Source organism: Sciurus carolinensis, chromosome 8 (assembly GCF_902686445.1).
Source record: "Sciurus carolinensis chromosome 8, mSciCar1.2, whole genome shotgun sequence".
NCBI classification, from domain to species: domain Eukaryota; kingdom Metazoa; phylum Chordata; class Mammalia; order Rodentia; family Sciuridae; genus Sciurus; species Sciurus carolinensis.
Window position 1 is genome coordinate 131,641,360 of NC_062220.1, and position 21,617 is coordinate 131,662,976.

A 21,617-nucleotide genomic window follows, 5' to 3' on the forward strand; every position below is an offset into this window, starting at 1 on the left:
GGGATATCAGTGACAGCTAGGGGCTGGAGGTGGGGTGGGGGTCCTGCCTCTCCCCAGGCAGGCTGGGAGGCCTGTGGCCTAAGGCACATGTCTCTTTGACCACCTTTTAGGGAACTCAAAAGTCCTCACTGGCCACTCAGCTCCCTTATGAGCTGCTGGGTTTCCCCGCTTCCTGTCTCTTCTTAAGATTTGAAGCCTCTCAAAAGTAGGAACCATAGCCAGGTGTGGTGACCCATGCCTGTAACCCCGGCGGCTGGGGAGGCTGCAGCAGGAGGATCACAAGTTTGAGACCAGCCTGGAACTTGAGACCCCGTCTCAAAATGATAAGTCAACAGGGCTGGGATGTGGCTCAGTGGGAGAGTGCCCCTGAGTTCAGTCCCTGGTACCACCGGCAGAAGGAGGGATGGAAGGAAGGAGTTGCATCTAAAATCCTTACTGCACGCTGCTGTCGCGCTTGGGTCGTGACCGAAAGCCAAGTGGTGACATCCTCTCGTGGCAGGCGCTGGGTGGTCCTCGCGTAGTCGGCTGGCGCACTTCCCACCCAGGGTCAGTTAGGAAGACAGAGACTCAGGTGCTGTGGCTTCCTCAGGGTCACTCAGTCAATGGGAACCCCTGTGCTGGCTGGTGACACCGGCCCTCTGGGGCTGGCTCTCCTCTCTGGACTCCTAGTCCTGTGGGACACCAGGAGGGGACTGGCACGACCTTCCTCTCAAGCCACAGCTGGTCTCAGGCCTTGAGTGGAGCCTGGCTGCTCCAGGGACCAGGGGGAGGCAGAGGGCTGGAAGTGGCACAGCCTGTGGCCTTGACGGCCACCACCTTGTCCTGCCTCAGGGCCCAAGTATGGCTTCATGCTGCCCTGCCCCCTGGACAGCCCAGCCTGACTGGGAGACACGCTGATCTGCACACTAAGGGCGAATCCCACCGCCCACGCCTGCAGGAATTGGGGGCAGGAGGGACAGACCAGGAAAAGTCCGTTTTCAGCTGGGGCTAGATTTCGGTATGGAGGGTCGGTTCTGGTGGGATATTGCTCTGGGGCCTTCTGGCCGGACATTCTTAGCAGCTGCCACAACAACACATAGCATGGGCTTGGGCCCCCAAAGATGCCTGGCAAGAGCTTGCCACCTGCAGGTGGGGCAGGTGTGGAGGAGGCAGGGCCTGGCCTTACTCATCGCAGTATTTTGGGAGGCGGGTTGCTGGGGACTGAACCCAGGGACACTCGCACTGAGCTACATCCCCAGTCCTTCCATTTCATTTTGAGACAGGGCCGCACTAAGTTGCCGAGGCTGACCTGGAACTTGGGACCCTCGCTGAGATTCTGGGAGTGGCCATGGCGCCCAGCTTCCTCTCAGCGCAGGCTCAGCCCGTGCTCGGTGGGGTGTGTGGGGAGTGGATCCCCTTCTGGGAGCCCCCGCCCTCCTTTCTCTTCTCCTCCCTCTGTGGTTCCAGCCCCTCCTGCGACGGAAACCGAGCGGATTCCTCTTCCTCCCGGCCTGGTGGGCTGGAGCTGGGCCGATGGGCACCCCCTGCCTGCCATGATGGCCTTGCCCGACCATGGGCTGAGGTTCCGGGTCTGACTGGGGACTCGGCCACCTCAGCGTCGTGTGACCTTGTACCGACTGCTTCCCCGTCTGTGACCATTTCCTCATCTGTGAAATGGGGCTAAAAGCAGACGCACCCCAGAGCCTGCCCGGGCGATGCAGCCAGCTGAGGGACCAGGTGCCCGGGGGCGGGCCCAGAGGGGACGGTCAGGAAGTGCTCGCTGCTGGGATCAGTACCAAGGTGCACATTGCTATTTCCAGACCTCCCCCTCCCACTGGTGTGGGGGCTCCCGGACACCCCCTGCAGCCAGCCAGGCAGGAGCCATGACAAAAAGCAGGCAGGCCAAAGGCCCCAGTTCCCCGTTCTTTTAATAAAAATAAAGATGGCCCACAGACATCCTCTCCTGCTCATTGTTCTGCCAAGGCGAGCGGCAGACTCAATTCCTCCTTGGACTTGGGAAGTTCTTCCTCTCTCCCCTCCCCTGTCACATTTCCTTTATCTAAATCCTCAGCTATGAAAGGGCATATCGACAGCTGGGGGCGTTATCTGGTGGAGGGGACCTTTTCCTCGGTGTCTCTGAGATAAGGCGTCTTATCAGCCCCCCGTGTCAGGGACGGTGCCAAAGCATTCTAATCATTGAGACTTGCGACATTTTTCTCCCTCCCTCTCACCCCCCTTTTTATTATTAAAGCCACAAAAGACCTTGAGCTTATAAACAGTCTGATTTGCAGATAGGATTTCAAAATGAGCAGCTCTCCGGATGGTCCCTGGCAAAGCCGGGCGCATCAGGAATCCACATGGCGACTCTGGGGGGACTGGCTTTCTGCAGCTGGGATGAGGCCGGGTAGCGAGGGGCCAGAGTGGGGTCACAAAAAAGATCTTGAGTGCTTTACGCGCCCACTCAGTCCTGCCCCGCGCTTGCTGTGTGACCTTGTGCAGGACGCTTGGCTTCTCTGGGCCTCCGTTACTTCATCTGCAGATAACCAGTTCATTGATGGAACCATTCAGTTGACCCCTCTTTGTTAAATGATGACTCTTTGCAAGGCACTGGGGAGAGAAAAATGAGACCCACACGGTCTTTGCCACTGAGAAACTCATAGTCCAGTGGCAAGGAACAGACAGGAAAGTTGGCAGTTACCACGGGGTGCAATTAGGACTGTGGTGGGGGCACCCAGAAGGGGGGACGCTGAGCCAGGACCTGGAGGGACAGATCTTAGATAAGACGGATCTGGGGGGCAGTGCTGTTGGAAAGAGGGGCCGTGTCTCTGCAGGTCTGGAGGCCAGGAGAGATGAGATGGGCAGGCCATGGGGCCTTGAGTGCCCAGCAGAGAGAGTCAGGCTGTCTTCCGAGGCCAGAGAGGAGTTTTAAGGCCCAGGAGGAAGTTCTGATTTGTAGGTGATGCAGATGATACAGGAACGGGGTGCAGGTCCACAGGTGCCTCACTGGGACGGCCCTGGAAAGGCCCAGCTGAGGCCCTACCTTGGACACCATCTCCTCCCAGAAATCCTCTCTGGCCCCCTGAGCTCAGTCGCCTGGCCCCTCTTGGCTCCCAGCCCCGCCTGGGCGTCCAGCATCAGAGCCCCTGGAAGGGCAGCGGTGGGACCTGAAGGGGCTCCAGAGCATGCCCAGCGTGGCCCGTGCAGAATTGGGGCCGGGGCTGCAGAGGAACTGAGTTTCTGGCACCTGGTGAAAGGCTGGAGGTAAAAAGAAAACAGACCTGGGGGACCAGAGGGACCACGGAGGGACTTCTTTACCAAGCCAGAGATGGACAGTAGCCCTCCTGGGGTCACAGCAAGAGCTGGGGTGGAGGACGTCCCCAGCTTCCAACCCAGGGCTCCCACACCAGCTCTCGGGCTTCCTTCCTCCCCGGCCCCGCTCTGCCCACCGCGGGCAGCAGCCGAGCCCCATGGTGAAGGGCAGGCACACCGGCCGCTGCTGCTGCTGGGTGCCCTGGGCTGGGCACTGCCCCTCTCTGGTCTGGGTTCCCCATCTGGGGAGGGGTGGGTGCAGGCTGGCTTTCTCCAGCTGATGGGGGGGTCACTGTTGGAGCTGGAATGGGTCATCACCAGCCTCTTACCTCTGGGGGGGTGTGCCGGCCCCGCTTGTCCCTGGGGGCCTCCTGCAGGAGGGTGGGAGCAGGCGCAGGCGCACCTTGGTGTGGGCAGGGGCCCCTGGGAGTGTGGCGGAGTGGGCGGGGCAGAGCCCACGTGCCGGGTATGTCCTCGAGGCCTGTGTCAAGGGACAGGGTGGCAGCGGCCCCGGCCAGGCCTGCTCCCGCCACCTGCTCACGTCCTAGGTCCCAGGGGAGCGGCGCTGCCTGCCGCAGTCAAGGACTCCATCCCCGCGATGAGCCCACTTCAGTCCCTTTCTCAACTGTGATTTCCGCCTGATTGTAATGGCATATTTTAAAATTACCAGAAATCAAAGCCGGGAAGTGGATCCTGCAGCTTTTAGTGCCTCTGCCGCCTTCAGGCTGGCGATCGGGGGAGGGGGGAGGATCACCTCCCCTCCCCCCACAGCCACCCCCTCCCCCCTCTCTCTCTCTCTCTCTCTCTTTTTTTTTTTTTTTGAGACAGTAATAGGAGAAAATTGGTTTTGAAACTGAATAAAAGTCCCTTTCAGAGGAAATCATTTCTTTCAGGGTACCTTTGCTGAAAGTAAAATAGAACATAATGAAAGGTGGTTACGTGATTGTCTTTCATTTACCAAGAGGCCAGGACAGACGGGAGGCTGCCACCGTCTCGGGGAAATACAAGATTGGAATAATTGCACCGTAACAAGGAGCTTGTTGTGAAATTAGTATCTTAAGAAAGTAGTGAAAAAAGCCTTTTCCTCATGAATACTTCATTATTAGCAGAAAGCGGCAGAATTTAGGGCAGCAGGCACCTGTTTAGGATTAAATAACTTCCCTTTCTTCCCGCCACACACGCCCTCCCTCCTTCCCTTCTCTCTTCAAACCAACGTGAAGACAGAGGTGACCCAGCCCGGCTGCTTGGGACCTTGCCCGGGACAGGATGCCTGTGTGGGTGGCCCTCAGGGGAACCAGGATGGAAGGGCCTGGCAGGAAAAAGGTCCACCTCTCCTGGCGGCCTCGAAGACAGGCCTGTCTGGATGCTGCTCCTGAGGGGCTCCGGGCCCTTGGGAATGTGCCTCGGCCTGAAGTGTCCTGCAGCGCCTGTGGGGAGCCATATCTGAGCTGCTCGGCAAAGCAGGGCCGCCTTGGGTGACCCTTCCCTTCCCACTGGGGTGAGGGGCTCTGTCAGGCCATGACAGAGATTCGGATCAGAGCAGCCTTGGTGGCCTGTGGCGCCTGGGCTGAGTGCTCTTGTGGATCAGGGTTGGATCAGCCTCCAACAGCCCGAGATCTCCGGCAGGGACCAGACCCGTACTTGAGCGAAGCGGGACAGTGAGCACCCATGGTATATTTCCTGGGCAGCCCTGCGTAGATTCCAGAGATGGCCAGATGGGGCGAGTCTTCCTCCCCTTGATAAGCGGAGGCCGATCTGCTCACACGGGATCACCAACCAGAAGGACAGCCTGCCTTGGGATACACGGGGTGAGGATCTGCCCCTACCTCTGAGGCTGGCAGGGCAGCCTGATACAGGAGGGGCCCGCAGGGGTACATCTGCCTCTTCATGATGGGAGGCCACCACTCAGGAGGCCTGCGCGAGGCCTAGGTGAGCTTCCAGATGCTCGGGCCTGGGTCTCCTCACTTGCCGAGCGACGGGAAGGGATGACGTCTGCGTTCAGTCTCCATGGTTTTGCAGGATGCTGGGGAGGGTGATGGAGGTGGGTCTGGGGTTGTCCTCAAATGACAAGCACCTCGCCTCCCTCCCCACAGGGACCCTGCTGCAGAGTGCACCCCCCGGGGGGCCCCGGCTCAGCCATGCTGGCCTGTCTGCAGAGGACCCAGAACCCTCCCGGCCAACACCTGGCCTGCCCGAGCAGGAGCCTGGAGCTTCGCAAGTGTGAGTATCCTGTCCCCAGCCTCTGGGCCTCTTCCTCTGCCGGCTCTGAGTGACCAGGGCTTGCTTTCTGTTCTTCAGGCTGTCACAGGGCAGGTCCTGGCCAAGGAATGTCACTCACCCCATGATGCCAGCCAACCCCGTCTTAAAGGCCTCTAAGCCTGTGCCCACGCTCTGCTGTCCACCCCACCCCCAACGGTGACATCCACTCCCTGGTCTGGCCAGCTCCCACTGGGCATGGCCCGCTCTCCTTCCCTGCAGCCTCTGTGCCCCATGCCAGCACCATGACCCGACCCTTGTTCTGGACCCCACCACCCAGCATGTCTGACTCTCCCTCATTTTCCTGCATTAACAGAAGGTAGCACAGCATTGAAGCAAGAATCATCCTGGACAGGAGCTCAGTCCAGGGTCTCTCGTTGGCCCTGAGCCTGTCCTTGGTCTTGAGCCTGTCCTTCCCCTGGGTCTTGCTTTTTTGGTGTATCAAATTAGGGAGCTGGACTTCGTGACCTTCAGGGGTCTGTCCTCCTCGACTGTTGCCCACCAGGTTATTAAACTCTCTGACAATTTTTAGCCACGACAGGGCTTTAAAATTTTTTGTTGAAGTACCTGGAAACAGTTCACATCAGGGAGATTTGCATAAAGACCTGGATTTCCAGGGTTCTTCCTGCAGAACATCAGAGGATCTGGTGACATAGGCCTGTGCTGCCACACCGCAGCTGTTGGTCAGAGCTGAACTGTTTATGGCCTCTTCAAAAGCAACGTTCATCTCCGGCACGCCACAGTCCCCACCTCTCCCTACTGCTTCTCTCCTGGAGCTAGGATCAGTTACCACGTATCATTATGCGTTTACTTTTTTTTTTGTAAGTATTTGTTCATCTTTAGACAAGGTTGCTTTCTTGTCATATGCATGGATGCTCCAGAGACCATGCAAGACGGCCTGTTTCCTGGCCCTGTCTCCATCACAGCATGACCTCAAACTCAAGTGTCTCACCTGAGCAGTGAAAATAGGATCATTGTCGTTTTAGTTTAGTTTGTAAAGAACGAGGTTGAAGATCTTTTCCTGTTCTAGCCGTTTGTCTTTCCTTTGAATCATCTACCCATCTCCTTGGTCCATGTTTTCGACTGCGTGGTTGTCTTGTCCTTCCTTATTGATTTGTAGGAGCTATTTGCATATGAAGGAATTAGACCTCTGTCTTGTCATTTTGTCTTTGGTTCCACCATGGAGGAATTTTCTTCAAGAAGTGAGATTTGTCAGTATTTCCTTTTATGGCTTCTGGATTTTGCATCACATTTACCAAGTCCTTCCTCTGGCTAAAATACTAACAATAATTATTGTTATAACTATATAATAATAGTAATAATAATCATTATTATTTGAGAGGAGGTCTCAAACTTGTGGGCTCAAGTGATCTCTCCCACCTGAGCCTTCTGAGTATCTGGGACTACAGATGCATACCACCATGCCCAACTTGAGATTATTTATTTATTTTTTTTCAAAGGAAAATTTTCCTCAAGATTTTTCTAGTTTTCTTAATGTTTGATGGGTTCTTTTTTGTTTTGTTTTGTTTTGTTTTGTTTTGTTTTTTGGTACTGGGGATTGAACTCAAGGCACTTATCCACTGAGCCACATCCCCAGCCCTATTTGGTATTTTATTTAGAGACAGGGTCTCCCTGAGTTGCTTAGCACCCCACTTTTGCTGAGGCTGGCTTTGAACTCACGATCCTCCTACCTCAACCTCCCGAGCCACTGGAATTATAGGTGTGCACCACCACACCTGGCTCTCTTATAGTTTTTTCAAATGTATATATGATCTACATATTTCTTAAGTCATCTTTTTTTAGTGGTATTTTAAAAAATATCTGTTCTCCATTTTGTAATTTATCTAGTATGAAGAGTGTGGTATGGATCCCAGTGGATTCAAATATCAGTGCAATGCTGGTTCCCCACCCCCCCCGGGGGCTTCCTGGGGATTGAACTCAGGGGCACTCAACCACTGAGCCACCTCCCCAGCCCTATTTTGTATTTTATTTAGAGACAGGGTCTCACTGAGTTGCTTGAGTGCCTCGCTTTTGCTGAGGCTGGCTTTGAACTCGAGATCTTCCTGCCTTAGCCTCCCAGCCACTGGGATTATAGGTGCGTACCACCGCCCCCAGCTTGCAGTGATGTTTTAATTGTTATGATACATTTGAAAAACTGAACAGCTTTACTAAGATATGATTCAGATACCATTTACCCATTTGAAGTGTTACAACTCAGTGGTTTTTAGTATGTTCACCAAATGGTGCAACTAGCACCACTTTTTGAGAATGTTTTCATAAGAAGAAGAAACCCCATGCCCATCGAGAGCTACCCCTCGAGAGCTACCCCTCGTCCCCTGCCTGCCCCCTCTTCCTCTACAGATTTCCCAATTCTGAACTCCCCTAAGCGTGGACTCAGATTGTGTGTGATCTGTTGCTCCCGGCTTCTTTCGCTTAGTGTGGCGTTTTCAAGACTCACAGTGGGTATATGATACATTTTGATATGTGGCGGAGCCTGTTGCTCCTTGTTGTTCCCCCGCCTCTGAATCTCCTTCTGTATTTATTTTCTCATCTGAACTATGGAATCCACTTACTGAGGAAAAAACAAACCCTATTTGTGATTTTGCTGGTGTTGCATTACCCTTACAGATGAATTTGGGAAGAAATGTCCATTTTATAATGCCGTCTTTCCCTCCAAGAATGTACTACACCTTTTGGTTTATTTGAACTTCCTTTTGTGTCCCTCAGGAATTTTAATGTTTGCCTTATTTAGATCTTGCACAGTGTTTGGTTATGTTTACTTCTGCATAGTTTAGCTTTTGGATTAGTTTTCTTCCAGAAATGGAGGTTGTTGCTTCGAAAGCTATTAACTCCTACTACCTTACTGAATTCTTTTATTGTTTATAATTCAATTTAGACTCTTGGGTTATCTAGTTATCATTGCAAATGATATTTTTACCTCCTACTTTGTTTTATTCCTTTATTTCTCAGTTTTATCTCATAGAGTTGGCTACTATCCCTGGAACAATGAAAATAATGGTGGTAATAGATATTCTTGCTTTGTAGCTTCTAGATTTCTCCATTGAGGAAATGTGACTTTGGGGCAGGTGTTTTATTGAATGAAGTAAGTCTTCATCTCATCCTGTTTAATTAAGGTGTATTAAAATCAAGAACACACATTGAACTTTGCCAAATGATTTTTCAGTGTTTATGAAAATAAATGTGTGGTTTCTTTCCTTCAGTCTATTAATATGAATGACAGTAATAAGAGTTTTTCATATTAAACCATCCTTGCATTCCTGGTTGAACTCTACTTCGTTGTGGGGTGTATTTCTTTATAATACGCTTTCTGGGTTGGATTTGTTATTTTACCTAGATTTGTTTGCCTCAATTTCATCAGATTGCTCTTTTTCTGGAATGATTGTTTTGGTTGGGTTTTGCAGTCTGCAGACTTACATTTTCCCTGCTTTGGGACAATTTGCATAGACATGAAATGATCTGTTCTTTAAAGGTTGGCTGATCCCCATGAAACTGTCGGGAGTAGTGCATTTATCTGGGGTGGATTGATGATGTCCTCTATTTCTTCTGCAAGAATTGGTTAATTAAAAAAAATTTAGTTTTCGATGGACCTTTATTTTATTTATTTATATGTGGTGCTGAGAATCAAACTCAGTGCCTCACACATACTAGGCAAGTGCTCTACCACTGAGCCACAATCCCAGCCCAAGATCTGGTTAATTTTAATTGTCCTATTGCCTCTTGAATGAATTTGATAAATTGTTTGTCTTAGAAACTATCCATTTTATCCAGGTGTATGTGTGCATGTATGTGTGTCTTCTTGTAGTCCTAGGGATTAAACGCAGGCTCTTGCACATGCTACGACTGAACTACATCCCCAGCCCTTTTTATTTTGAGATAGGGTCTCACCAAGTTGCTGGCCTCAAACTTGCAATCCTCCTGCCTCAGCCTCCCAAGCCTCTGGGTATTACCGGTGTGCACCACCGCACCCAGCTCTTAATTTCTTATACTGTGTATTTCGTACTGTTTTTCCATTTTTCTTGATTCGGTTAGTTAGCTAATGATATTATCCATATCCCTTCCCCAAAGATCCAGCTTTAGGATTTTTTTTTTTTTTAGTAATTACCCTTTTCTGAATTTTAATTCATAAATTTACACTTTTACCTTTATTTAAACTTTTCTTCTATTTTGTAAAAAAATTCTCAAGTTACTTGAATCTTTTTATAAACAGGAAAAATTAAGGCTGTCTCTGAGCACTTCTTAGCTCTGTCCTATAGGTTCTCATAAGTAGTGATTTCAATTTCAGTGTTTTCTAGATACTTCGACATCTTGGTTTTGATTCTTTAAGACTCATTTGAGCCCCACGCATCTAATTAGGTAGTAGGTGCTTTCTAGCGTTTTATTTTATTTTGCATTATGAACAGAGAATCTTACCTATTTCTGCTTCTTTGGAATTTACTGAAGTTTTCTGTGTGATATAATCTACAGTAATTTTTGTGTATCTTGTGGTTTTTTTTTTTTTTAAATGGGGACTTAAAAGAAGGTGTGGCCCTGTTTTCAGGATTCGGATTTGGTATGTACCAATTATATCTACCCCAGTAATTCTGTTAATTAGGTCTTCCGTGTCTTACCTGTCACGGATGGAGGAGGAAGCAGACACCCTCTGCTCATGTGTTCCAGTCTAGTTCCTTCTGTATCACCTGCAGCTTTGACCTTATGAGTGATGATCCAGCATGATTTTGTGCTTAAATGTTACTGCCTTAAATCCTTGTTGTGTTTAATCCTCTTTGCTCTGAATTCAACGTTAGCCATTAAAATGGTAAGCTTACCAGGTATGGTACTATTGGCTTGCAAGTCTGCTGGGCAGGAGGCTGAAGCAGGAGGATAGTGAGTTCGGGGCCAGGATTGGAGACCCTGCCTCAAAATAAAAAGTGAAAAGGGCTGGGATGTAGGTCAGTGGCGTAGAGCACATCTGAGTTCAACCCCTGGAACTAAAGGAAGGAAAAAAAAAAAAAAAAGATGGTAACCTCTGCTCGTTGATGACATTTTTCTCAAAACCTTTGTCAATCCTTTTATCTCAGCCTTTCTGAATTAGGTGTGACTTATGTACTATAGATACTATGGAGTTGGATTCAGCCTTGTGATCCAATCTACCTGCCTCCTCGCCCCCTCTTAACAGGAGAGTTTTAGCCCATTTGCATTTATTGATATGACAGATGTCTGGTCCTGAATCAATCATCGCGGTCTTTCATTGAGTTTAGAAGTCTTTCACTTTGTGATCTGTGTTCCCTGCTTGGTTTTGTGTACCTGCTAGTCATAGAGCCGGTTGGTGCTCTTGTCCTGGTAGCATGATTTTAAATAACTGTCCTTGAGATAACAAAAGGATGAAATTAGCATCTTCCATTTTTCTCTCCTCAATGTCTTCTCGGAATTGACTTTGTATTTTTGAACCTCTGTTCCCTGACATCAGCTTTCAATGATACCTTTTGATCCTGGCTATTCAAGGTGAAGGCATTGCCTACTTTATCATCACCCCCCCTATCCTTTCTCTTTGTCAGTGATACCATTACTGTATTATTCTCAGGGCCCAGAAAGTGAGCATTTGGCTACATCACCACCATCCCCACATCTGCCTCAATCTCAGTCTCCTTGATAAATAAGATCAGCACTTGCCACCTACCGCTCCATCTTACATGCGGTGGTCCCAAATGGTCCCTCGGGGTGTTGCCGAAGCCAGGCCTTGCAGCATTCTAGTACATTCGGAATGATCTGTTTGTTGTCTTTCCACTTGAACAGGTAAAAAGAAGAAGTCATTTATGGGTCACTTTGTCTCCTTGAGGATATTGTATTCCTCGTTCTACTCTCTTCTGATGTCGCATGTTGTAGGAGAAGTTGAAGCTGATTTTTCCTACTCTAACTTGCTTGTGATCTTCCTGTACCTTTCACGGCCAGTTACTTTACGAGGATACCTCTCAGGGTTAATCTGTTGGAGTCTGTTTTCCCTGGAACATGGAATTCCCTTCAGCATGCACATCTGAGGCTTGTATTATTTCTCCGAAGATTCAGGTTAAGCATGTATTGGCCATCTTTCCCTTCCCCACCTATGCCCTCCTGAGGAAGCCTGACTCCTCATTTCCTTTTCATTTTAACTCATTTTTCTTTCTACGTTGTCAGCGCCTGCTTTTTTTCCTTTTGCTCTTGTATGTCTGCTTTGTGTTTTTGCTTTATAGAAACAACTGCTTGCAGTTGCTTATTTTCCCTCCCTCCATGATGAAATGTTGGTTGTAACCTTCATCTTTTCTGTGGTTGCAATCTTCTGATGGGAAAAGTGTTTTCTGCCAGTCATGAATTCCTTTATTCTTTGCCTTACCTTCATTTAAAACTATATTTTGATTAGGTCCTAGTCTTGTTCAATATGAATTACTTTCCCTTTGGAGAAAGTGAGTTGTTTTTGGTTTTGTTTTTGTTTTTTCCAGTCCAGCTATTTGCAGGAGGTTCAGGTTGAGAAAAGGCCAGGGCCATGTCCTGGGCTAACTGAAGTTCTCCTTAGGACTCTGTGTGTAACTTGTTTATTCTTTATTTCCCTCCACTTGCCTCACAGACAAAGAGGTTCCTGCAAATATGGCTTCTTTGTGTGATTTCTTGTGTGGCCCCCTTCTCTGTTCTAAACCAGCTGGGTCTGCCACCAGCCAATGCACCCCTGCTTTTGCTACTGCAAATAAGGTGTTCAGGTTTTATATCTCAGTGTACACACCTCACTGAAATTGGGAAGTGCACTACTGACTTTTTTGTGGAGTCTGCAGCTGCAGGATCTTTCTGCTGCTGCTTTCCTCAGCCTCACCTGACCTCTGCTGCTGTTTGCAGCATATTCACCTGGTTGGTTTAGGGGTTTATCAGCTGCATTGTATTTCACGGCATGGATTAAAGAATAACATTCAACTCTTCCTTTGTTGATGGACACTGAGGTTGTTTCTTATCTCTCAGATTGAATCCAGAGTGCTCTGCCACTGAACTACAACCCCAGCCCTTTCTACTTTTTATTTTGAGACAGGTTCTTACTAAGTTGCAGAGGCTGGCCTCAAACTCTCCAACCTGCAATCCTCCTGCCTCAGCCTCCCTTGTTACTGGGATTATACATGTACACCACACCCAGCTTCTTGCACACATGTATCTGTACCAAAAAAAAAAAAAAAAAAAAAAAATTCTCCCAGGAGGAACTCACCGCCTCAAAGAGTCTGTGCATTTCCACCTCTGGTTACTATAGTCCAGCTGTCAGGGCTTCCCCAGCCTGCCTTTTGCTGCCAGCAGCTGGAGGCAGGAGCTGGACCTTGTGATTTGGGCTGGACCTTCCCTTCTGCTCCAAGGCTGGAACCAGAGAGCATGAAGGGTCACCACCCCTGTGCACGGGTCCTTTCACATCCCTGCACTGATTGGAAAAGACAGACTCTGCCTGTAATTGAAGAGCACAGGAAAGAGGGAGGTGGGGGGAGAGAAGCAAATTGAATCCAGTGCCCTGCTGCCGGTCAGTGCTGGACACTGGGCGGAGGAGGCTCCTACTCCTTTCTTCTGGGCATGACCCCGGGTTGATGGAGACCTTCTGCCCTGGGCAGAAACAAGACAGGAAGGAAGGGCTGACCCTGCTGTTTCCCACCAAGGGAGAAAAGGCTACCAAGCCTTGGGCGGTGTGACCTTGAGCAAGTCAGTCAACCTCCTGGGGCCTGTGTTCCCCCTTCAGAGGGTCAGAAAGGGTGCAGCAAAGAAGCCATCCAGCTCTGCCCGTCTGTGATGGTGACATCTAAAGGCTAGTTGGAGAGGGGGCACTGTGAGACCCCTGTCCTCCTCTTCCTATAGAGTGGGGATCAGCGCGGTCGGGTTGCAAGAGCTCTAACAAGGACCGGCTTCCCGTGTGCCCAGAGACTGGTCAAGCAGACATGCCGCAGGTCACGTCTCTGGGAGCTGCGGGTGCCTCATCTGGTGTCCAGGAGCCTGGGCAGGAGGCAGTTGTGGCCTATTCCAGGTGACCAGAGAAAGTGACCCGGAGAAAAAGGAAAAAAGATTTCCGAGAGAGGGGAAGTCCAGTCCCCTCCGCTCCCTCAGGCCTCAAGCTCCTCCCAGCTGGCCAGAGTCCTGGGGTCCCAGACGGGCTCTGCCACCCCTGGGACAGAAAACAATTTGCCTCAGCTGCTTCAGACCTTCCCCACTGATAAATATTTGACTTTCTCATCATGGTGTTAATATACAAACTTTGAGTCACCCACTGCCGAAAGTACAGGCTGTGCAGAGCCCCAGAGAGGCGCCGCGGGGCCGCCGAGGGGGACTCCAGGGACTGGTCTCTTCTGCATCCGAGGGAGCTGCCCCAGGAGGCAGGTGGGAGCTGCCCCAGGGCGGGGAGCCCAGCCCCCGACACCCATACTGAACAGGGGGACATGGGGCTCCCCGGCCCAGCTCTCATCCTCACTGATGAGACCCTTTGAAGGGCATGTAACCCAAGACCAAGCTCATCCCTGGCTCCCCACACGCCTGCCCTGCAGGCCGCCCACGGCCCCCGGGCTGGAGCTACTGCCCAGGTGAACCAGAGCCCGTGAGCACTCGGCAGGGGCGCTGCTTCCAGCTATGCTAATAAAATCTAGAGGAAAAGGGCCCATTTAAAATTCCAATAAAATTCAGAACTAATCTTGGGCTGTGCCGCAGATTGGACGACATGGCAGCCCGAGCGCAAACCCCCACATGCGACCTAACGAGTGAAAAACGAGCTCTGAGCCAACCAAGAGGGCAGCCAGCCCCCCTCATCTGTCAGAGTGTTGAGCCACAACTACCAATGCACCTGAGCAAAGACCCAAGTCACTGCTGCACACCGCAGGAGGTCCTAGGCAGTGCACAAGACAAGAAAAGGAAATTCAAAGACAGAGGGATCAGAAAGGAACAAAACCGTTTGCCTAGGAAACCCAGGAGAATGCGACTTCAGTGAGATCGTGACTCTAAGACCAACATTCAGCGGGAGGCTGAAGCAGGAGGATCGCAAGTTCAAAGCCAGCCTCGGCAAAAGCAAGGCACTAAGCAACTCAGTGAGACCCTGTCTCTAAATAAAATACAAAATAGGGCTGGGGAGGTGGCTCAGTGGTTGACTTTCCCTGGTACCGCCCTCCCCCCAAAATAAAAGACCAACATACAAACACAATTGTACTGTAAAACAGAGGTGGACAACTTTCTGTGCAGAATAGATACTTTCAGACTAGTGGGCCATAGAGTCTCTGTTAGGATATATCAAAGCTTTAGGTCCAGCAGGAAACAGCCACAGACATACATAGATGAACAGTGGGTGTGGCTGTGTTCCAATAAAACTTTATTGACACACACTGGTAGCCTGCTGGAGTTGGAGTTTCTGTTACATCTGCTAAGTCGTGCAATCTCCCACTCTGAAATTTAGGAACATTTTCACCACCCCTAGACCTTTTAGTAGTCACTCCCTGTTTGTCCCCAGCTCCCTGAGCCTCAGGAAACCACTGAACTACTTTGTGTCTTTACAAAATTGTCTGGGGCGCCCCCTGCAGACAGACACTAAGACATGCAACCTTCTGTAACTAATTCCTTCATTTCCAAAGTTCATCCACATTTTGGTGTGTTTCAGCACGTCATTCCTTCTTATTGCTGGATGATATTCCATCATATGAATATATCATGTTTTATTTATCCATTCAATTGATGGACGTTTGGGGTTTTTCTGCTTTTTTGGCTATTGTGTCTAATGCTGTGAACATCAGTACAAGTTTTCAGAGGAACCTGTGTTCTCATTTCTCTCCTGTATATAGCTAGGAGTGGAATCGCCAGCTCACATGGTAACAGTTAGCTTTCTGAGCAGCTGCCAGCTCTTTTCCAGAAGGGCTGCACCATTTTACATTCCCAGCGTAGGAGGATCCCAGTTTCTCCGTGCTTAACCCAAACATGTTATCCTCTGCCTTTTTGATTTTAGCCATCTTGGTGGGAAGCGGTATCTCAATGTGGTTTGAAGTTACATTTCCCTAATGACTAAGGAGACTGAATGTCTTCTCTATACTGGGGATTGAGCCTAGGGACACTCACTTTACTACTGAGCAACACCCCCAGTCCTTTTTATTTTATTTATTTTTTTATTCTGAGGCTGGGTCTTGTGAAGTTGCTGAGGCTGGCCTCGAACTTGGATCCTCCTGTCTCAGCCTCTTGAATTGCTGGGATTACAGGTATAGGCCACCACACCTGACTTCTTGCCCATTTTAAATTCAGTTTTCTTTCTTATTAAGTGATAAAAGGCTTATAAATTTTCTAGCTACAAGTCCTGTATCACATGCCTGATTTACAAGTAGTTTCTCCCATGATGGTGTTTTCTTCTTCATTTTCTTCATGGCATCCTCTGAAGCACCAAAGATTTTAATTTCGATGAAGTCAAAATATCTCTCATCACTTGGGTTTTTTGTGTTTTTCTCTAGAGAAGGCTTTGTATGACCCAAGGTCATGAAGAGGAGCCCTGTGTTTTCTTCCAAGAGTATTCTAGTTTTAGTTCTTCCATTGAGGTCTTTGATACATTTTGAGTGAATTTTTTTGTATGGTGTGAGGAAGGGATTTAGCTTCATTCTTTTTTTTTTTTTTAATTTACTTTTATTATAAACAAATGGGATCCATGTTGTTTCTGTTTGTACATGGAGTAACAGCACACCATTTGCATATTCATACATTTACATAGAGTAATGATGTTTGATTCATTTCGTTATTTTTTTCCTTCCCCCCACCCCTCCCACCTCTCTTTTCCCTCTATATAGTCCCTCCTTCCTCCATTCTTGCCCCCTCCCACTCCCCATTATGTGTCATCATCCACTTATCAGTGAGATCATTCGCCTTTTGGATTTTTGAGGTTGGCTTATCTCACTTACCATGATATTCTCCAATTTCATCCATTTGCCTGCAAATGCCATAATTTTATTATTCTTTATAGCTGAGTAATATTCCATTGTATATATATATATATATACCACAGTGTCTTTATCCATTCATCAATTGAAGGACATCTAGGTTGGTTCCACAGTCTGGCTATTGTGAATTGAGCAGCTATGAACATTGACGTGGCTGTGTCTCTGTAGTATGCTGATTTTAAGTCCTTTGGGTATAGGCCGAGGAGTCAAATGGTAGGTCCATCCAAGTTTTCTAAGGAATCTCCACACTGCTTTCCAGAGTGGCTGCACTAATTTGCAACCCCACCAGCAATATAGCTTCATTCTTTTTTAAAAAATATTTTTTAGTTGTCAACGGATCTTTTTTTTATTTGATTAATTTATTCATATGTGGTGCTGAGGATGGAACCCAGGGCCTCCACACGACCAGGCAAGTGCTCTACCACTGAGCCACAACCCCAGCCCCCAGCTTCTTTCTTTTACATGTGGATACAATTGTCACAACACCATTCCTTGAAAAAACCAATTTTTACCCCATTGAGTTTTTTTGGAAACCTTGGCAAACATAAGACACCATGAGACACCCTATTCCTATCTTTAGCCAGTCCCTGTCTTTATGTCCTGATTATTGTAACTTTGTAGTCAGTTTTAAAGTTAGAAAATGTGATCCCTCCAAACTTTGTCCTTCAGATTCTTTTTGGCTCTTCTGGGTCCCAGGAATTGTAGTGCGATTCGAGCAGGGGTCGCATCGGGCCTGTAGATGAATGCGGGGAGATCCCCTCCCAGCATCCAGTCTTCCAGCTCACAGCACATCTTCCCACTTAAATGATTTCTTTCTACAAGGTTCTAAAGTTTTCAGATGATGTTTCGCTCTTCATTTGTTAAAATGTATTCCTCGGTACTTTATTCTTTTTGATGCTGTCAGAAGTGAAATTGGTTCTCTCTTTCTTCTTCCTTTTTTGTTTTTGTGCTGGGGACCAAATCCAGGGCCTTGCTCAGGTTGGGCCAGAGCTCTACTACTGAGTCACATCCCTAGCCCTGGAATTGTTTCCTTAATTTCATTTTTTGAATAGTTCTGTGAGTGTGTAGAAAATGCAGTTTATTTTTGTGTCTTGGTCTTCTGTCCTGTGACCTTGCAGATCTTGTGTATTTCTAAATTTTTTTTGCATCTGTGAATAGAGATGGCTTTACTTCTCCCTTTCTCCCAGGCATGTCTTTTCTTGCTTTTCATCTGATTGTCCTGGCAACGGAGGCTTCCTGGAGGACGTGTGTGACGCCAGGTGTCTGTCTCCTTCCTCATTTTGGAGGAAGCATTCGGTCTTTAACCATTAGGTATGAAGTCAGCTGTGGGTTTTCACAGGGTGTTGACGTGAAAGGATATGGATGGGGGAAATGCTTTTTCTGCACCCACTGAAAAGATGTGTGGTAGCTGCCCTTTATTTCTGTCGATATGGTGTTACATTAATTGATTTTTTGATGTTGAATCAACCTTACCTTCCTTGGACACGTCCCACTTGGTCATGGTATATAGTTCTTTTTCTGTTACTGGATCTGGTTTGCTGGTATGTTGTTGATTTCTCTCTCTATTCATAAAGGATATAGGTCTGTAGTTCTTTGTGTGTGTGAGAGAGAAGTCTTTGGTTTTGGTATCAAGGTAATAATACTGGATTCACAAGATTACTTTAGAAGTGTTCCCTCTTCTCTTTGGGGGAAGAGTTTACAAAGAACTGGTAGCAATTCCTTAAATCCTTGATAGAATTCACCAGTGAAGCCATTCTGACCTGGGCTTTGCATGGTGGGTAGCGTTTTGATTTCTAATTCACTCTGTTGCGATAGGTCTACTCCGATTTCCTGTTTCTTAGGTCAGTTAGGAATGTGTCATTTCATCTAAGTTAGTGGTATAACATTTAAAATTGTAATAAAATAAGTCAACAAAAGATGTAAATGGCATCTGTACAGAAAAAAAAAGTTGATTGCTGTTTTTATTTTTATTTTTTATTTTTATTTTTTTTGGGTGCTGGGGATCGAACCCAGGGCCTTGTGCTTACAAGGCAAGCACTCTACCGACTGAGCTATCTCCCCAGCCCCTGAATGCTGTTTTTAGACCTAAATAAACTTACACATACGTCATGTTCAGGGACAGAGAGGGAAGATGGAAAAATATTTAATCTAATTCCTACTTTTTTTTTTGTACCAAGAATTGAACTCAGGAGCACCCGGCCCCTGAGCCACCTCCGCAGCCCTATTTTGTATTTTATTTAGAGACAGGGTCTCACTGATTTGCTTACGGCCTTGCTAAGTTACTGAGGCTGGCTTTGAACTCGAGATCCTCCCAAGCCCCTGGGATTACAGGTGTTCAACACCACACCTGGCCTCTACACCCTGCATCTTACCGTGTGTGTGTGTGTGTGTGTGTGTGTGTACGTGTGAGACTTGAAAAGCTGGCTTTGAAGTTGAGAAGGAAAGAAGAAAAGGCCAAGAATGGCACTTTTGACATAGTATGGGGCTGGGGAAAGGGCTTTACTACTATGGCCGAAAGTCGGGACAGAGCAGAACCCCTAGAAATGGATCCACACGCACAATGAGCTCAATCTAGGACAAAGTGGGGCCTGCAGATCGTGGGGAATCCACACCCAGCGCTGAGACAACTGGTCGCCCACAGGGAATGAGTGACGGAGCCTTCCGCCCGCCGTGCGCATCGGGGAAACCCCAGCCAGGCGAGCACCGTAACACCCGGAAAGCAAAACCGTTCCACCGTTGGTGGAAGGACAGTGACAGAGAGCGTCAGCCCCAGGGTGGGACGCGCTTCCAAGGTGAGAGAGAAGGCACAGGTAAAAGCCAAGTCGGACCACGTGAAGATTCAAGAGAGGGTGTCCACGACACTCACCACGGACGTCTCCAGAGAGAGACCACGGTGTAGCTGCAGAGAACCATGGGGACAAGACCCACAGGGACGCAGACCGGGGAGGCTGGGGCCAGAGGCCGGGCTGGGCAGGTGCGGAGAGAGGAGCCGGGCTGTCGCAGGCGCGGATGGAGACCTGCGTGCATGGCCAGAAGGAGGCCCCAGGAGCACACAGCCTGGGACCTGGGTACGGGGACAGCGAGGGAAATGAGGCCCAGGTGAGGGCGGGAAGTCAGGCTGCGGAGAGGCCAGAGCGGCCCGGCTCCCCAGGACCCTGGCCGCCCCGGGCTGAGGAGGCTGTGTGCGCGGGGCGCCTCCTGTCCCCCTGTGTGCAGTGTCCCTGCGCGTCTGTGAGCGTGGAGGGCGTGCGCACGTGTGCGCGGAGCCGGGGGACCCCGGTGCAGTGCCCAGTGGCCTCTGCTGAGCTCCGTCTGTATACCACGCCTTCTGACTCGCGTTCTCTCATCCCGTCTTCTCTCCCTCCCCGGGGGAAAAGGGCTGCGGTCGCTTCCCAGAGGTCCCCTTCTCTTCCCAGAGGTCCCCTCCCCGTAACTGGAGCACCAGGGCAGGCTGGGGTCCCCTGCTCCTCCCCAGGCCCCCGCAGCAGAGGCCAGGGAACAGCTGCGTCCCCCTGGCCAGGCAGCCCTCCCCAGCCCCTCCTGGGCGACCTCATTAGGGATTCTGCTGGTGCCACCAGCTAATTAGTGTCACGTTAATTGAGCGTTCAGGAAGCTGCCACCTCCAAGGGCGGAGTGTCGCAGCGAAGGGGAATGCAGATGTGGGGCTGCTTCTCCCTCAGGGGCCCCTTCTGTCCTGAAGAAGCCCTGGACACCCCTCGTGCCCCGTTTCAACCCAGATAGCACCCACTGTGTCTTGGAGAGCTTTCGTGGAGGAGGCAGCAGATCTGAACACCTACTATGTGCCAGGCACACCTGTCATTGTCCCCTCCTGTGGGAAAGTGACAGGCAGCCCCTCTCTATACCCAAAAACCTGCGGTCACCCAGGGAACCACTGCTCCAGGATCATGCCCCGTGAGCCTGTGGGAGGCCAAGGCCACAGAGCTTCCAGGAGGCTCTGGAGCCTCAGGACCCAGTTCCAAACCTGCTGCTCACCACGCCCAGCCTGGGACCTTGGCCCAGGGACTTGCCCGCTCCCAGCCTCGGTCAGCTGCTCTGTCACATGGGGCCAGCTCCAGAATGTGCCTCGCAGGGTGGGGAGGGCCAGACAGAGCACGCCTCCCCCTGGACACGTCTGGAGGGACCGACTGAGGTCCACAACAGGTGCCTGGGTCCCCCAGGGGACAGCCGGACCAGGAATGCTGGGCTGGTGTCCCACCCCCACCTCCCCCTTTATGAGCAGCAGGTCTGTGTCACATGCTCTGTGGGGCATCGAGCCCCACAGTGACTCCAGCAGCTCTGTGACACAGCCACCCCTGCGTCCCTTCTTGCAGATGAGGACTGGAGCCTCCCATGCCCAAGGTCATCCACAGCAAGTGGCAGAGCTGGTGTCAAACCCCTGCGACTGGACTCCTGCAGAGCGTTAGCTTCTCACCACCCTGGTCCCCACACTAGAGTCCCCACCCCCCTCCCCCCTCCCCCCTCACTGCTTCTGAAAGGCAGCGATGCAGCCGATTCCCTCTCAGTCTCCCTGTGGCAACATTAAATCCCACTCGAAGGGCTGGTTTTAATTGGCTTAATATACTCGTTAATAACTGCGTCTGTTTAACGCACCTGTAAAAGGCCCATAACGTGAACTTAATGGCGGTGACGACTCGCCTGGCACTTCCAGCCAGCCTCTTAAATTTCCTGACAAGCCTTTAGTGGGGGCCACGGGGCAGAGATGGGTCAGAGTTAGAGGCGGAGCAGGGGAAGGGGCGGCCTGGCTCACTGCCGGGCACCTTGCTCTCTGCACGCCCAGTCCCTCCTGGTTCTGTCTGGCCTCCGCCCCTGCAGCCTCCGGAAGGGCCTCCGAGCAGGGCCTCCCAGGCACAGAACCCTCATTTCTGTGATGCTTCCTGAGCTCCCATTGGGTTGGGTCCGTACAGCAGACAACGGAAGCGGAAGCTAGCTGCTGGCAAGCGGAAGGAGCCTGAGACACAGCGTGCGCTCCAGGGGCCTGAAGGAGAGGAGGCCGAGGGGGGAGGCCTGGACCCTGCAGCCAGGGTCTCCAGTGCCACCCTGAGCAGGCTCCAGGGCGGGTTTTACAGAGGCAGCCAGGAGTGCAGGGGTGGTGGCGGCTTCAGTGAAATCAAC

The 21,617-nt window shown here is 50.1% G+C and overlaps 1 protein-coding gene across 1 annotated transcript in view; it reads left to right on the top strand.

Annotated features, from left to right (window-relative positions):
• The window catches only part of Fam222a (family with sequence similarity 222 member A), a 49,870-nt gene that overhangs the window by 20,662 nt on the left and 7,591 nt on the right, over positions 1–21,617 (top strand). The window contains exon 2 of the mRNA XM_047559861.1: positions 5,382–5,508. Coding sequence (XP_047415817.1) covers positions 5,427–5,508 — 82 coding nt within the window. The 5' untranslated portion in view covers positions 5,382–5,426. The remainder of the gene's footprint in view (positions 1–5,381; positions 5,509–21,617) is intronic.